The sequence below is a fragment of the Stegodyphus dumicola genome, chromosome 7 (genome assembly GCF_044657685.1).
Source record: "Stegodyphus dumicola isolate Sdum_Otavi_A_Nest chromosome 7, ASM4465768v1".
Classification (NCBI taxonomy): domain Eukaryota; kingdom Metazoa; phylum Arthropoda; class Arachnida; order Araneae; family Eresidae; genus Stegodyphus; species Stegodyphus dumicola.
In genome coordinates, this window is record NC_140774.1 from 153078057 (window position 1) to 153097037 (window position 18981).

Genomic DNA, 18981 nt, shown 5'->3' on the forward strand with positions numbered 1-18981 from the left:
TCATAGCTTCATGTAGATTTGCTAAAGTTGTAACTCAGGTTAATCTACAGTATTTAATATAAAGTTCCAATAAGCCACTGAAGAGATGATAGGTTGTTTTGAATTATTTTAAGTCTTATGAACTGTAAGGAAAAATTTTTTAAATTAATTTTCTCATTTTTGTGTTGCATACACAATTTATTCTGTATGCAACACAAAAGGAGTAATTTGTGTATGCAACCCAAATTACAAAAAGGAGATAAGTTCACCTTAACATGTAGAGATAACTTATAAAGTTTAGAAGTTAATTACAAATAATTATATTGCATAGTTACATACTGTTAGTCATAAAAGATTTACATAGTTACAATTACAACTTTTTTTTATTTCTAAATAATATGCATTAGAAAAGCACTACAAACATTTTACGGCAGTTATAATTTATGATAATGATTCTAAAATGATAGTAATATAACTATCCATTAAAAGCTACAAAATACAAAGACAAATTACATTAATTTTCAAATAATAACAGTAGCAATTTTATTTTTTCTAAAAAGTATTTTGAAAAATGTGCTGACATTTATTATCTTGTTATTTTTCAGAATCAAATATTTTTAAGTCACCAAAATGGAAAATAATGTTGCTTTAAAATATGGCTGGAGAAAATAAAAATGTTTTTTAATGTTATTTCTTAAATATAATTTTAGTTTATTATTATTATTTATCAGTGCTATTATGTTTGTAAAAAAAAAAAAAAAAAAAAAAAAAAAAAAAAAAACGTCAAAAATCTTACAAATTTCTGAATAAAAATTTTGTATACAAACTAATTTTGAAAACACCAAAATGTTGATTAGTCACCAAACTTAGCACTATGTAATTAAAGAAGTTATATCTGAAAAAAGGAACAGTTGTTTATGAGGTAATATTTTATGAATTCTTCATCTGCCCCCCCAAAAAAAGTGTTTATGTTTCAATCGAAGCAGGGTCTTCTATCTAAAACTCAAGTATTTCCCATTTATATTAAGAAGTAGGAAAGAACTCAAAAGTTAACCCATCAAATACATATTTGTCAAGGCATCGCCAAAAAATATTTCTCCAAAATATTAATTCACACTCTAAACGGCAGTCCTAAAAAAACAGACAGAAATGTCAAATGAGTACATCAAGGACCTTTTGATGGTTTTGGCTAAAATGAAGGATTTTTTTTTAAGGACCAAATATTGTTTCGAAAAAATCTAAGGACTTTTTAAGTACTTTTAAGGAGTGTATGAACCATGTAAAATTTGATATAAAAAGACATTTAACATTGAAAAACTGCATAAGTTTTGTTTCAGTATCATCATTTCTCGTTGTCTTACCAGTTTTCACATCTCTTTCATGATTCGAGTACCTGATGCTTATCAAGACCACTATTTTATTAAAAGTTACAATTATTTTATGCCTAATTACATAGCATTATTTTATGATGTCTTTAATCGGTATTTAAATTTATTTTGGAAGTTTGATGATATTAAAAAACTACAATTGTAAGATGTATTTTCCTTTATCTAGTACATTAAAATTGCTCTTAACTTTAAAAAAAAGAGAAAAAAAAAAAAAAAAAAAACTTACTTCTAAATTACCAATATTTGGTGATGTACAAACATCATTTGAGGAATCACTTATTTCGAAACCATTTATATTTGAAGCTTCATTATCAGAGATGGGTTCCACTTTGACTATACGTGGATGACTAATATCTGTCTGAGAAAAATGAGGGAGAAAGAGATTAAAAACTGACATTATAATGATAAACCATGTTTTAAAGAACCGAGAATCAAAATATCATAAAAAGACTGAAAGTTAAGCTTGACTAATACCTTCACTTGAGGGAAAAAAATATATATATATGCTGTTTCATTTTTCTATTACATTCTGACATACTGAAAACTAACAATATACGAAGAAGGTATTTCAAGTGATTTTCCTATACTCATACATCTAATCAAAATAATAGTATAAAAACATTTTAAAAACTCATACATACCTTTTAAACAGAGAAGTTACATCAGAAAAATTTATATTTTATCTTATATTCCATATCTATAATGGCTAGCTACACTGGTAAAATGAATTAAGAGAATTTACATATACTATTATCGAATTACATTAAAAGAATTGAACTGAAGGAAAAACCCTGCTTCTAGATAAAAATGCAAATCTTAAATGGCAAATACCTAAGCATACATGTGTATGTAGACAGAGCCAGCAGAAAAACCGGCTTTATAAGCGCATGGAGTTACCTTGCAGCAATCGGCTAAATTTACATCGGAACAGTAAAAATTAATAACCACCAACGTTTAGGTGATGGAATGAGGTGGCGAACTGTGGGGAGGCTAGAGGCAGGCCAATCGTTAAGTCCAGATATGCAGAGAGTTTAATTGACCGCCCACCATCGTGTGTAACCTATAGAAACAGTTCCAGGATACTAGATCCATCGAGAGAAAGCCTGGGCAAGGTCGTCCAAGAGCCACAACAGCCAGAGAAGATCGCTATTTGTCCATTTTGGCATGGCGTAACAGAGGGGATACAGCTTCTCACCTCTCACGGGACCTGTATGCAGCTACAGGAACTCGTGTAACAAGGGTGACTGTTTTCAAAAGATTGAATAAGGTTGTTTGCCAGAAGACCGGCTGTTTGCATCCTGCTCACATCAACGGACATGAGAGACCGATTAGGATGGTGTAGGTAGCATAGTGATTGGAGTACAGAGCAATAGGCGACCGACGAGTCCCATTTTAGCCTAAACACCGATTCTCGCCGTACTTTCATATGGAGAGAGCCAGGGACCTGCTACCTACCCTCCAATGTCCGCGAAATCAAGAATTATGGCGGTGGCGGTGTAATGGTCTGGCCAGGCATCATGTTGGATGGCCGCACACCTCTTCATGTCTTTGACAGAGGCTCTGTGACTGGTGAAAGGTATAGGGATGAGATCTTGGAGCTCTATGTTTGCCTTTTCCGGGGTGCAGTGGGCCCCGAGTTCATCTTACAGGACGATAACACAAGGCCACATAGAGCTCTTCTGGTTGACGAATTTCTCGAGAGTGAGGATATTCGCCGGATGGATTGGCCAGCCAGGTCTCCAGACCTCAACCCTATAGATCTCTAGAGCATGTCTGGGACGCTCTGGGGAAGGCAACTGTAACTCGCAACCCCCTCCGAGAACCATCCAGGAACTGAAAACAGCGTTGCTAAATAAGTGGGACCAACTGCCAAACTGCCTTATTTCCAGTATGACATCACGCTGCAAGGCCTGTATGGTTGTAAGAGGGGACCACATCCACTATTAGCCCATTTCTTTTGTGTCTTCTGCAGTCGCTGTTTCAGACCTTCAGACTCCCATGTGTGTTACACACGAACATTTGAGTCTATTATAACTGTTGAATGTTTCTTTTGTTTGTATTATATAAACTTATGTTTACACCAAATTTTATTAAAATCTGTCCAGTAATTCTGGAAATCATAGATCAAATATGAAAATTTTCTTAATTTCTTACACCAGTGTACATTTTAAAATTTTTAAAGTGGAACTTAGGTTAAAATTACGGTTCTCACTATTACAAACTCCACAATGTGCAAACGCCCACTGAAACATTACAAAAGAAGTATAAAGTTTCAATAATTTATATACAAGACACAGGAAAAGATATCATGGTGAAATCTGAAAGGAAACATGCAAATATGCAATCTTTCCCCACACAGTGACACAGATAATTATCATATGCTATGTGACTTATCCCAGTAGTTTCAAACTGGTGGCTACAAAACACTTTTATGCAGCTTGAAAATACATTTCAATTACATATTTGTTGCAAAGATTTTAAGATCTTAATTATTTCAAGTCCGAGTTTATTAATGTAAACTTAGACTTTTCATTACTATTAAAAACTACCGTGAATAATGCACCAGAAAATTTATAAACTGAGTTAATTAATTTATAATGTATTATAAATCTTATTCAAAGAAATAAAGATACATATTTGATTAAATTTTGTTCCTACTTGTCATAAAATAAGGATGCTCACTTACAGACTTTTTCACTAAGATTAATTGCTTTGTTTGGAAATATATTAATACGTGAACAGCTTTTTTAACAGCCTTTTCAGTTGAAAATTAAAAAAAAAAAAGGAACCCAACTGAGCAGTAAACATCTACAATCCACGAGGAAGATTATTTCTGGAAAGTTTTCATGAACAATTTAGAAAATTTTTCATAATTTGTTTGTTTTAAATTTTAATTATGATATGTTATTTAACAATTAATTAAACATAATAGAATTATTTGAAATAAATGTCAGCCTGAAATATAAATATTTAGTTATCATTTTAATTACAAATTATCATAATTTTAATTACAAAGTGTAAACAAAAACGTCTCGCAGGTACTAAACATTAGATTTCAGAGAGAAAGTAAATATAATTTTTCATTTTTATCTCCTTTGCATTATTATTATTGTTATTGGATATGAATGTTTTGATAAATCTTTAGTAAGTGAAATTTAAAATGTAGTTGAAATATTTTTTATTTTGTTGATTAAAAATTTTCATTTTCAGGGGAAAAAAAAAATCTGGCTACTCCCCTCCCCTTCCAGATTCTGCATTCCATTCCGCTCACATGTAATTTGAGTTTGAGACTACTGACTTAATTAAATATATAGCCATGATTTGCAATAAAAAATATTTGTTTTCTTTCTACATAGAAAAACTGCTTATTTAGCTCCAAAAATAACTACAGTTTGCAGAGAATAAATTTTAGCCATTTGCACAAAATTTTCCAAACTGTAGGCTGGGGAATCTGAAGCTCAAGACTTGTCTGTTTGTTGATTTCTTTACATCAGTTTGAAGGCACTATGAATACATTCTATGAGTTTACTTTTCAAATATTTGAGGTCACTCAGAATTCTGTTCCTCTGCCTAAACGCCATATACAGTCAAAAGTCTTTAATTCGGGCACCCATAATCCGGACCTCAAAGCTAAAAACTTTTTGCGCATGTGTCAGGCGTTTACGCGTGCGCGTAAGACCTTTACGGCTGCGAATATGCGTGTGCGCAAGCGCATAATATGTTTACGCATGCGCGTTTAATGTATAACGGACGGTATAAGCTAAGCTAAAATTATCTAATTCAGTTAATGTTGCAGATTGCGTTGTTCCTTAATCTTCGAATTGGATCCGGCTTATTATTTTTTGCAGACTGTTAGAGCAATTTTGTAACAGTAAGCTTGAACTTTCGATTATGTCAAATAGAATTTCCGATATATATTTACTAATATGTAAAGGATCTACAAAGCGAAAGTATGTTTTGAAATCCGAAATCTGTTTATCAATTTCACGCTGCTCTGCGGCAGGGGGGTGGAGAAACGCCGCGGCGCGCAATGAATTGGAAGTTGATCTGTCAGCACTATCCTTATCTTCAGGGCACATGTTTTTATTTTATTTGGCTTATAATTCCTTACTAAATGTAGTATTTCATCTCGATGTACTCCGTCTTTGATATGATTTAAATCAAGTTCCTCGTCATTATAATTCGCTTCCGATAGTGAAGATAGTGACAGAGAGGCTATTGAAAAAGAAAACATTTCGATTGACAAATTAGTCGGTATTCTCGACACAGCAATTATAGGACTTGAACAGCGGAACTTTGTAACTAAACAAAAAATTATGTCTGTTTAATAGAATTAAAGAGAAAGTATTATCACATGAAACGAAGCAACTTAAACAACTTACATTGAAAGAAATGTTTAATAGAGTAAACAAATAAATATTAAGCTTTTTCTTTTTGTAAATTTTGATACCCTTTAGATCATAATTGTTCTTTATTTCATAAATTACGGTTTCATATTTTTAATTTTGTAATTTCTGCATGCCATCTTACCAGATTTAAACTGATGATCTATAATCCGGAAAAATCGATAATCCGGAATCGCCGAAGTCCCGACGAGTCCGGATTAACGACTTTTGACTGTATTACAATTATTTTGCATGAATCAAAAATAGATTTTCTGTAGTTTGATCAAAATTTGTATTGAACCACGGTTAAGGATTCTAATTTGTGGAATTCTAAAATATAAAATGCCTTCTCAACTGCAGATGTGAATATTTTGTGCACTAAAGCATGTGACACATGTAATCATAATCTTCTTCTTCTTCATAAGCTCCACAACCTGTTACAGGCCAAGGCTGTATCTTCAAGTTTCCTCCACCTGACCCCATTCGGCGCAAGTCTTCCATCGGTTAACTCCAATTAACCTTAAATCTTGCTCGACATCATCTATCCATCTAGTGGCGGTCTTACTTTTTGTTTTAATACTTTTCGTCTCGGAAAGGTTATCTTTTTGGTTGGAAATGCATCATTATATCTAAGCACATGGCTTAGCCATGTGATACAAGACGCCTTTACGATTCTCACAATATCAGTTTTGCCATTTTTCCATATAGTTCATGATTATAAAGAATTCTCCACATGCCGTTTTGTTGTACAGGTCCAAAGAATGTAATCATCTACCCCACATAGAATGTTGAGTAAAATTTTATATCTAAAAATGCATACTCATTTTAAATCTCAAATATACATCTTCATTTATCTGTCACTGTGCTTCATTTATAAAATAATGAAAATGCTTACTTCTTTTATAAAAGAATCTAATAAAATAAGTCCAACTCCACATAAATATATATACAGCCATATTTAACAAAGCATAGTAAAAGCCCAACTATTTGGAAAGCTAAGAAAATGCCAGATACATGAAAATTCCAAACACTTAAACAAATAAAAAATGCAATTCACAGTTGAAAAGCCAATGAAGAGAAGAAATTTCCAGTTTAAAATTTTAGAAACAGTCATTTTATTTGTTATCAAAAATCTAAACTTAAAATTATGCAAGGGGGAGAAATGCACCCAAACATGAAAACCAATCTATTTTTATAGGCCTGGTTCCAGCAATTTTGCAACCTAGCTGATTAATATGATTGACACTCTGAATAAATTAAATATATTAATGATTCAAAGTAAATTATACCTTTATATAGTTGCCACTAGTGTGAAAAACTTAGTTGATGCCCTAGGCAGCTGCTTATGTTACCTGTGCTTTGGGCTAGTCCTGTATTTTCGTAGACCTTAAACATTTGAAAGTAAAATATGTTAAACGATTATGAAATGCTACTGATCATGAACTTGCATTAACCATTCCAACAGAAGTTTGAAGGAACAAACCACTATTTTATTCAGAAAATCTACAGACACTTATTACAAATCTAGCATACAAAAAACTTAAATTGTCAATCATAATTTTTCACATTGCACCACCAGTGTTTGCATGATTTCAAATGAAGTTGCATATCATGCTGTTCAGTAGAAGGCAGGTCTCAAATTTTAATATTTTTCTCAAAATGCAAGGGAAAGACAGAAAAATAGATATTACCCTGTAGTCTGGCAGATATTGCACAATTTTAATACACAAAATAAGATCAAAATTCATGGGTGCACATTATACACCAAATATAAAAATGATAGATTAAAAAATTAGAAAAATATGAACATAAAAAATTAGACTTCTACATGTAACTAAATAGTGTTTACTTAAAAGAAATGACATACTTTATAGACTTAAAATTTTCATTATCGAATAACATGAAAAGTTTATCGTATTCGTCTCCTGTTATATCTTCAGACACATCATTGAACTCTCTTTCTTCTTCACCATCACTACGATTTTGATCCATAAATAAATTATCCATACCTTCCATTATATCTAGACTGTTAGACATACTATATTTTTTAAATAACTTTTCAGTGATGTCAGATTCAATTTCATTCCATGCTTTTAATATCCACTCACATATTATTTCTAGACTAGCATGACATATTTGGTCTCCTTTTGTAAATGTTTTTTTCATTTTCTAGCAGCTGCATATTCCACTGTCATTTTAAATTTATATGATTTAATAATACACGAATCTAAAGGATGAACTAATGGGGTTAATCTGCCTTGAATAACTGCCATGTCCGTGTTTGTGGTGATAGCGATAGGGAGAGGGCCATGCGCTCGCGTATACGCCGATAAATACGGCAACGCTACGGAAGTTTTTGGACAAGCGCTGTGGGAGAACAGAAACCGGTTGTTGAGGGATAGTACGCATATCTGGTCCTGAAATAAAAAGGAATTTTTATTGTATATTATGCGTGCAATGAGACTATTTAATGTGATTTGGACAACAATGATCGAGTAGATCTATGGTTTCTACATGTTACAGTCTTTTATCAATTTCTTCATATTATCCGATTCAGGGGATGTGAACATGTTTCAAACTGACTCGGGATTCTTAAAGATAACAGGACACATTTCTTGTTCACAATTTTCCATTATGTTCGTCCCATCCATCCTTTATCGTGAACATGAATGAAAGCACCATTTGGGAAAATACATTTCATCATCATGTTTCTTTAAAAAATTACCAAGGGTTTTAATTTTGTACCTTCCCCTAAGCAAGAAAGTTCTGTGGTGATGTGAGATTTTTCATGACCTGTTATTTTTATGTGAACCATTCCTTTCAAATCAATTGTTTTATTTCATAGCATATCAAACAGTACTGGAGTTTCATCCATATTTCCAATATGTAACGCTAATTTTTTTTTTCCTTCACAGATCAATAACATACTTCTGAAAACTTCTCAATCTGTTGTCCAAATCTTTCGGAAACTTCCCTTTTTCCCCCTTGTAGAACTAAATTATTCCCTCCCATAAATCAACTAAACCAAATCAAAGTTACCTTAAAGTTTTCACTTTCATTTCCATTCTTTCTTTCCACTTTAAGGCAAATAAATACAGGCAAAAGTCGCTAATTCGGACACCCATAATCCGAAATGATCTATAATCCGGACCTCAAAGCTACAAACTTTCTACGCATGCGCGTAAGACCTTTACGGCTTCGAATATGCGTGTGCGCATGCGCATAATACGTTTACGCATGCGCGTTTAATGTATAACCGACGGTACAAGCTAAGCTAAAATTATCTAATTCAGTTAATGTTGCAGATTGCGTTGTTCATTAATCTTCGAATTGTATCCGGCTTATTTTTTTTTTTCAGACTGTTAGAGCAATTTTATAAAAGTAAGCTTGAACTTTCGATTATGTCAAAAAGAATTTCCGATATATATTTACTAATATGTAAAGGATCTACAAAGCGAAAGTATGTTTCGAAGTACATTAAACAAAAAGTGGAATTCCTGCAAAAAATGGATAAAGGCATATCCTTTGTTTCTTAACCATTCCGAAATCAATTTCATGTTGCTCTGCGGCGGGGGGGGGGACGCCGCGACGCGCAATGAATTGGAAGTTGATCTGTCAGCACTCTCCTTATCTTATCTTCAGAGCACATGTTTTTATTTTATTTGGCTTATAATTCCTTACTAAATGTAGTATTTCATCTCGATGTACTCCGTCTTTGATATGATTTAAATCAAGTTCCTCGTCATTATAATTCCCTTCTGACAGTGAAAAAAGTGACACAGAGGTTATTGAAAACGGAAAAATTTCGATTGACAAATTAGTCCGACACAGCAATTATAGGACTTGAACAGCGGAACTTTGTAACTAAACAAGAAATTATGTCTCTTTAATAGAATTAAAGAGAAAGTACTATCACATGAAACGAAGCAACTTAAACAACTTCCATTGAAAGAAATGTTTAATAAAGTAAACAAATAAATATTAAGCTTTTTCTTTTTGAAAATTTTGATACCCTTTAGATCATAATTGTTCTTTATTTCATAAATTACGGTTTCATATTTTTAATTTTGTAATTTCTATATGCCATCTTACCATATTTAAACTGATGATCTATAATCCGGAAAAATCGATAATCCGGAATCGCCGAAGTCGCGACGAGTTCGGATTAACGACTTTTGACTGTATATGCTTTTTCTTGTTACAGGTAATCCATTTTGGTGATTTACTAGAATGCAGTTTGCAACACTTTTTTCTAGGATAAGTAATTTTGTTACTCCTTTATGCAAAGCACATTTATTTTTTGGCATATTAATTATTGTGATTTCATTTTTCTTCCAATCTATGGAGCTCGAATGAGTTTGCATGTGTTTTTTTTTTTTTTGCTTTTTCAGAATAAAATGATCCCTTTTTGACATCGATTTCCACAAGAGATGAGAAGTGGGTTAGGTACCGGACTGTGAACTGTGGGAGGACTGTGTGTCGCATTTCTGTACTGCTTCCATCAAAGTCCCAAAAAGAACTTCATCCTAAGAAGGTGTTGTTTAGTATGGGGTCCTGGAATCTATTAATTAAATCGATCTTCTACTCTCAATAGCTGGACAGACTGCAAGAATCATTGTTGAAGCGACCAAGCCTTATCAATCATCAAAGGATTATCATCTAAAACCATAATGCTAAACCACATACTACTGTGATGGTAAATCAGAAATTACTAGACTTTGGCTGGAAAGTTTTACCCCCACCCACGATATTCTGCTGTCTTGGGTTGCACAGACATCCATCTTTTCCATGTTTTGCAAAACTCCTTCAGTGAGAAAACCTTTGATGATGTGGAGTTTTATCAGTGTGAGATTCATCTTCCTCCAGAAAGCAAGAGGTCACTGATCATGGTGGTGACTATACACATTCCCTAGCTGATTTCCAGTTTGTGTTGTTTGTGCTTCCATATGCACAACAAAAATGGGTAGAGCTTTTGCATGTACCCAATAATACCTAAATATAAAACCTATAATGCTGATATAGATTTCATATTTAGAAATAAAAATATAATAAAATTGCCTGTAATACATTAAAATTATAAGCTTAGTCCAATTTGATTAAAATATAATACCAATGATTTTTTTAAATTAAAAAATTAAATATAAAATATTTTACATGATAAATATCTGCAATGAATAGTAGTTCAATATATCCTTAATATTAACTAAAAAAATGTAGAAACATTGCATTTTAAGAAAAATTAATTTTTTAAATTTCTGATTTTAACAAATTATTAAAATAAAACCTTCACAGAATTTTCTGCGCTCTCAAAATATTGTGAATAATTTACAAATACACAAAACTGACTTTAATTATGTACTTACCTCTGATTCTGATAAATGAGAATTCTGTTCAATATGATTCTGCACTAGATTACATATGGTAGGATCTACAGAAACCTGAAGGCGCTCACATGATTGTAGCTAGAAATAGTATGCATGTAAAAGAATAAATAAAAATATGCAAAAAAAAAAAAAAAACACAAGGTATTTTTCAAAGAGGCTTTTTCAGAACATAAAAGTATGCATATTATGCTAATCTTTTGACTGAAGCTATAATTGGCAGTTTTATAATAATTGGTAGCTTTGATCGTAGTAAATTTAGACTGACCATGTTAGCAGAAATTATACTCAATGGGGAAAATGTATTCATACTGTTTATCATATAGACCAGGGATGGGCAAACTTTTTCGATCGCGGGCCAAAAATCGAAAAAATAAAGTTTGGCGGGCCAAGATGAATTTTTCTAAAATTTTAAAAACAATATACAAGTATTACAATTTAATATATTAATGAGATGAATGAAATTGCGATTTCATTTTTAAAAGTTCCTTATATTGAGGTTCGAAGTGAGATGTACTGATTCTAAGGAACGAGGCTAAATGCTCATCTGTCAGTCTACTTCTGAAATAATTCTTTCTAAGGTTCATAGTTGAAAACACTTGTTCACATACATAAGATGAAGCAAACATAGCACTGATTTTCTGGGCACGAGATATTAAATTTGGGAAACTTACTTTCGATAATGATTTGTAAAACTCTAACTTTGGCATATTTAGAAACAATTGCTTGAGATGATTGTTAGAATGCAACTCAATTAATTCAAGCTGCAAATCTGACCTCACTGCTTCACAATTTACGTTGAATGGCATGGTAAAAATATCCAATTCTGCTTGAATGGCACTGAAATCTTGAAATCTGCGTTCGAACTCAAAATGCAGTTTTTTCAAGCTATCTTCATAATTCTTAAGGTTCTCTTCATTTACTAAGGGTATTGAATTTAACCTCAGGAAATGAAATAAGTCATTCTTACCTAGCTGCCCAGCAAACATATTTAAGTTTTAGTTTAAAAGCTTTGAGATGTGACCAAATATCGTCGATAAATTGATTTTTCCCTTGCATCTTGACATTCAAGTTGTTCATATGACAAAGAAAATCTGTGAAAAATGCAAAGTCTGAAAGCCATTTTGTATCTTCTAACATTTCGCACTCCGCAGAACACTGTTTCTCATGGAAGAACGACACAATGTCGTCTTTCAGCTGCCAAACCCGCTCGAAAACACATCCTGCACTAAGCCACCTTACTTTCGTGTAATACAGTACATCAGAGTATTCAGATTGCACTGACTGAAGAAAATCTCGAAATTGCCTGTGAGTAAGCCCACGACATCGAATAGTATTTACAAGCTTCACGACTGTATCAAGCACGGGTTTCATATTCAACGCAGATTTACACAGAGCATCTTGATGTATAACACAATGTAGAAAAACAACATTGTTCCCGGGATAGTTTTGATTAAAGAGTCCAAGAAATCCAGATTTTTTTTCCTATCATATTTGGTGCTCCATCGGTCGTAATATTTGTTATAGGCACTTTCAAAGTTAAAAGCCCTTCCTGAAATTCACGAAAAATATCATATCCCGTTGTAGTTCCCTTTAAAAAACGCATGCACGCCAGTTCCTCAATAATTTCAAAGTTCTCATCAACACCTCTTATATAATAACACTAATTGAGCGCTTTCATCCATAGCTATGGAACAAAATTTAAACTGGCCAATCTTTGACTCTAATTGTGATGCCAAATTTTTATCGATGGCTTCCATTCTAGAAGTCACCGTTTTTCGAGATAAGCTTACAGTCTCAAAATTATTTTTCTTGTCTGGGCATAAAACATCACAAACTTGGAGCATGCATTGTTTAACGAACTCCCCATCACTGAGAGCTTTATTATTTTTAGCAATATTGTATGCTACAATGTAACTTGCATGTGTAGTTGCTTCTTGAATACTGTTTACCTTCTTGAAAAAATTTTGCCGGCCTGATAATTTTTTACAAAGACTTTCTGCATTTTTTTTTTTTTTTTTTCATATTCGGACACTGCTTCGTAATTGGAATTCTTATGCTTAGATGGGAAATGTTATATTCTTTGAAGACTGCTACAGCTTCATTGCAGATAAGACACACTGGTTTATCTTTTACAACTGAAAAAAAATATTTCCATGTCCATTCATCATTAAAAGCGCGGCACTCTGAATCAACTTTACGTTTTTTAGTAGCCATTTTGGGGTTGAAATATTTTACGAATAACCCAAACAAGCACTAGCTACGCTATACTTTTAATAATTTCACCACTATTCATAATGACGCTATATGTCCAGAATCTTTCAACACGCAATCAATAATATTAGAACTCGCGCCAATGCGCAGTCTGCCACATGTGAGGTCTAATTCACCCATATTGAATTCCCATATGTCTGCTCCACAAGAAAAAGATAACGCTTGTTGGCGCCAATCAACAGCTATAACTAACAAATAACTTCTGCTTTTAACACTTTACCGATTGAAAACTGCCTGTGTTTGCTATTTCCTTCGATTTAAGTTTTGTAGAACAAAAATAGAGAATGTAAACAGATTACCAGCTCTCTGAAAAAAAGGAAGAAAAAATATAATATTTAAACAAAGTAGAAAAGGAGATGGATATATAATATATGATTATTTCTTTTAATTTGTCTCTGACCGGCAAATAAAAATTATATCCGTGGGCCGGATATAACCTTCCTGCGGGCCGGAGTTGGCCCGCGGGCCGTAGTTGGCCCATCCCTGATATAGACTTTTAAGCTATCAGTACGGGTGCATAATTTTCACAATACAAAATGGAAATTCAACAAAAATAAAGGATAAAGAATGAAAATTTTGCATTTATTTACAAATAAATAAATTAAAAATTAAAAATAAGAAACATAAAACACAGTTTTTTGAACTTATTATGATCACATAACCTACTGCAATAATAGCATCCATGCTATTAAATTTGAACATGAAGGTTTTGAATAGCTGTCTTTGTGAAGTTTTCGTGACAGAATGTTGTTGCGTTAAGAGTCAATATAACATCAGCATAAGTGTACTGATGAATCACTATAAGAAGTTATGAAAATAATTGTATTTATCACCGAGTTCATCTTATGGAATAACATTAAAAAATTACATTTTAGAGAAGCTTTTCAATAATAAATTTGACTTCAATACACGAGGGCTTATGACTACACATGGATGAAACGTGACTTCAGAATTAATGTTTCATTAAAAATAATTTAAGTCAATTTATTTAAACTCTCCTTTGATGCTTCCAGCGGTGAATTATGAAACTTTATCATATAAAAACACATTATCAGAAAATTTTAACAAACGGCTACTACTTTATCATATAAAAACAAATTTTAAAATGTCTAATTAAATGTTTTATTTTTTATATAAATAGAAAATCCAAATAATTGTGCATAAACAATAAAATAAATACATAAATGAATAAAAAGAAAGAAAATCTGAAAGGATTCAGATTTCAACATCATACTAGAGTATTTGTTAAGGTTCCCTCCCTCATGACTTCCAGTTTATTAATCAGTCTGCTCTTGGACTCCTGATAAAGCAACCTTTTTTGTCTTTTTAATTTCATTATTAAAAATCATTTTCTTCACACTTTTGCCGCATAATTTCAACAGCAAAATCAAATTTTTTTAAAAGCAACATATGTTTAAAATTCCGCATAAAATGTTAAGTGTTGCTGTTAATTTCTTTCAATCTTTTCTTAGTTTATCATATCAATGTTCAGTTTTCTTAAATAACTTAAGGTAATATTTTTTTTTTATCTTTTTATTATTAGCTTCTTGTCTTTTTAAGTTCTTTATTAAACATCACTTTATCCAGCCTTATTCCGCATAAAATTCAAAAGCAAAATCATAAAATATTTAAAAGTAAGAATTTTTTTAGAATTCGAGATACAGTATTAAGTGTATAAATTGTATTTGTTTTTATTCATTATATTAAATCTTTAAAAAAATACACGGTGAAAATATTTGGCGGCAATATCCTTTATTTGTGTAACGTATTGTTGAGATCCGGCGCCTGATGCAGTCTCTGTGGCTCCTAAATTCTGCTACGAAGCGCCTCCCTTGTCTTCCCTAAATTCTAGCGCCCAGTGCGGCCATATGAATTCTGGCGCGGGTTTTGGGTTTATGTGAATAACAAATCAGTTATTCTTAATTCAAATAGCACTAAATGTAATCTTTTGGCCTATGAGTATCAGTAACAAAATCTTCTTTTAACATATGGAAAGAAATTTTTCCTGTCAACATATCTTAGCGCATTTAACTTAAATCTGTAATTATCGCCAAGCGTAATGCCAACATAAAAGGTTACCATGCTGTTTCTTAATTCCTAATATATAAAAAAAATTTTTTAGATATCCGCTCCATGAGTCATTATTCGAGTTGTCATGTGTTGATAAACATGCGATGATGAAAGTAAAAGATTCTCCACATGTTTTATTATGCGGGGGGAGGGAAGAAATCAAATGCGCATGCGTACAGCACACACATACACAATATATATATATATATATATATATTATAAGCTAGGTTGTAAGTACAATACTAAAAAAACCAATTTTGGTCAAAATTTTTTGCGCAATATGTTACAAAATTAAGGAAATGAGAAGAGAAATTGTAGTTAGCTCGCCAAAACGTTACCAAGAGCTGTTGGTCCAAGTTCAACACAGTTTTTTAAAATCCAGTGCCATTGAATGAGGTGAAATATTAGGCTACATGCGAAATAAAATGTAAATTATAAAACACAGTAAAATACTAATCGTTGGAAACAAGTTATAGGCAAAAAATAAAACACAGTAAAAAACCAATCGATGGAACAAGTTAAAAACATATAAAAAATAAAAATTAAAAAGCGGAAAATGGTGAATTAGCTCAATTCGAGGTCCACCCTGGCTTTTCAAGAGAAATTTTTGGGTGAACGTCGAACCAAGCTAACTCCATTACGCGTTTCGCCGAAACAGACAATTGAAACTTTGCGTTACAAAATTTTTTAATTAATTAAATAAACTGTCTTAAAAATTTTTTTTAGTCTCAATTCTCTGTTCCAATTTCCCGACGCGTCCGCACAAATTGACACATTAAGGTGTAAAAAATGTACATGCAACTCCAATGTACAGCAATAATAATAATAATAATAATAATAATAATAATAATAATTTTAAAAAAAATTAAAAAATTAAAAAAAAATAAAATAAAAATAAATAGCGGTCTGCTATTAGTCAAAATATACAATAACGTACGGGCTGGACCTGCAAGCTTAAAGAATTAAAACTTTATAAATGAATATATATATATATATATATATATATATATATATATATATATAATAATAATAATAAAATTTAAAAAAAAAAAATTAGTAGTGGCCTTTGAGGTCTGGATTTTAGACCATTCCGAATCTCGGACTTTGTACTGTAATTAAAAATTAATGCTGAAATTAAACTACTTAATTTGAATTTTGTTTTTAATTTTTTATAAAATATTTTTATGATTACATTTTTTCATGAATTTTCATCTCTTATAAACAAATGTTCCATCTCTTGTTTGTTTCATATTATTCAACAACAATTTTTCAACTGTATTCTTAATTTTTTAAAACTGCTGGTAGCTATTTTAATCAACACTTTTCAGTTCAAGAATTTTTCTTAGAATTTGTGGTACTTCTCTATATTTGAATGAAGTGGCATGTCGTCAGTTTTTCTCGATCCTTTCATTGTCAGTTTCTGCAGTTATATTACCATAGTCAATTTTCACATTAATTGTCTCAATGCAAGTACTATTGTGAACTGACACATACTCTAAAAATTAATCTTCATAATGTCTTGATGTCTGAGACATTAACCCATTGGGTACCTTTGACGAGTGAGACTCGTCATCTGCTTACTTGGGCGAAGTTACGGGGGACAAGTCTGACTCGTCATCTGAATTTAAGAAGCAGGCGTTGATGTTTGCGCCCCCCCCGCTATTGGGCGTTGATCACAAACAACTGCCTGACGTTTGTTTATGACACCTTACAGTTTCAAATAAGGTCACTTATCTTTATTATTACCCCTGTTTTTTGATACACTATCCTAAGATGTCTGAAATAAAAATTCATTATATGACTACTATTCTATTCATTATATAACCACACGGTACAAAATTATTAGACTTTGTTAGTTCTTGTTCTATACACATATTTCTATTTTGTTTCATTTATATATTTATTTATATTTTATATCTAAAATACTGTTTCAAAACATATTTGTATGACCAATATAAGTATATTTCAAATAAAATGTATTACTTTTACATATTAATTCCATATAGCGACAAATTAAATCCATCCCATGGACATAAAAACATTCAAATAATTCAGTACTCAAAGCAGGGTTGCCACTCAAACAGGCGAATGTAATTCCCTGACTTTTCCAGGTTTTCCAAGTGTGTTTTAAGAAAATTCCAGTCTATTCGCGTAATGCAGGTTGGCTGGGCTAAGAGGTAAATTAACTACGGTATTACTTAAGAACACGAAAATCTGCCAATAACATATGACTTATATATATATATATAATCCCCGAAGCATCACTATTTTAAATATAATAGGAATGGGTTTCTCCACTGAAGATTGAGATTAGAATCTGCCCAATCTGGATTAAAAAATGTCTTTTTTTGCAGACATTTTGCAGCTAAACGAAAGTTTGGTGTATTTAAGTATGGCAAAGCACACGAGGGCTATCCGCCTAAGGGGAGGGATGCCTTCGTGGAGGACTTTCTAAGGGCAACTGGCTCGTATACACGTTACACATGGGGAAAACCACGAAAACGCCCATGCAGCCAGCCCGTTCGCGGGATTCGAACCTCGGACCGAACTACCAGTGTTCAGCGACTTTACCGCTCGGCCGCTAGTGGGCCAGCTAAACGAAAGAAAGAAATATATTTAATGATATTTTTAAATAAATTCAGGTATTTTATACTTATTCAGCAGCATACATAAGCAAAAAATATGTGCATTAAATTTCGTGATGGCATGTCATCATACTGCTAAAATTAATTTCAGGATTTTGCCAGAGAAAATTTACTGAAACTTGAAAGTATTATTTACTAATAATAAATAAATTTAGAGGGAAGAAGTAACATTAAATAAGTAACAGAAGAATAACATAAAAATAAAGATTATTACTTAAAAATTGAATTAGAATAATCAACGATATTTTAGCAACCATTTAAGGGTTAGCCTAGATGACTGATTACTATTTTTTTTAATTATTTTTCTTTTATTTTACTGCAAAATGACAAATAAGGCATTTATATATATATATATATATATATATATATATTATAAAAAGAAAAAAAAGGGGGGTAAGATTTACGGTAAGGCCCTGGCTCGATTTTGAAAACTGTCGCCAACATCAAAATTACCCGTTTACTGCTCATCATAATGTCGCCATATCCCATATGTACCGTACATGGAAGTTATTCTAACCAAAGAACGCCTATGTAAAGAAGGAAAGGTTCCATAGACATAATGCTATTACACCGCTAGAAAGCGAAGGGAAAATTCGCCAAGGGATTTGGCGACGGAACCTGGCGGCCAGAATTTCCCTCTTCCTCTGTGCAGGAAATTGAGAAACATTTTTTGACAAAATGTTTCAAGAAACATTTGTCAAAAAATATTTGTCATTTTGTCAAAAAATGTTTCTTCTTTGATTTTTCGCAATAATTTAAACACAGATTTTCGTAGTTCCCCCCCTCAAAATAATTAATCCATTAAGTAATTTACTTGCGCGAAAAAATATTTTCTTTTACTTTAATGTTTAAAGAAATT

General features: G+C 32.0%; 1 protein-coding gene across 3 annotated transcripts in view; it reads right to left on the minus strand.

Annotated features, from left to right (window-relative positions):
- The window catches only part of LOC118186689 (KRAB domain-containing protein 2-like), an 89622-nt gene that overhangs the window by 24348 nt on the left and 46293 nt on the right, over nt 1-18981 (minus strand). The window contains exons 2-3 of one of the 3 annotated variants that reach the window (XR_015042214.1): nt 11116-11214; nt 1594-1721 (exon numbers count right to left, since the gene is read on the minus strand). Coding sequence is in view for 2 of the 3 variants with exons in the window: in XM_085820930.1 (XP_085677056.1) it covers nt 1594-1725; nt 11116-11214 (231 nt within the window). In the remaining variant the exon portion in view is untranslated. Of the gene's footprint in view, nt 1-1593; nt 1726-11115; nt 11215-18981 lie in introns of all 3 variants that reach the window. The other 2 variants (XM_085820930.1, XM_085820931.1) reach the window with 2 other exon arrangements.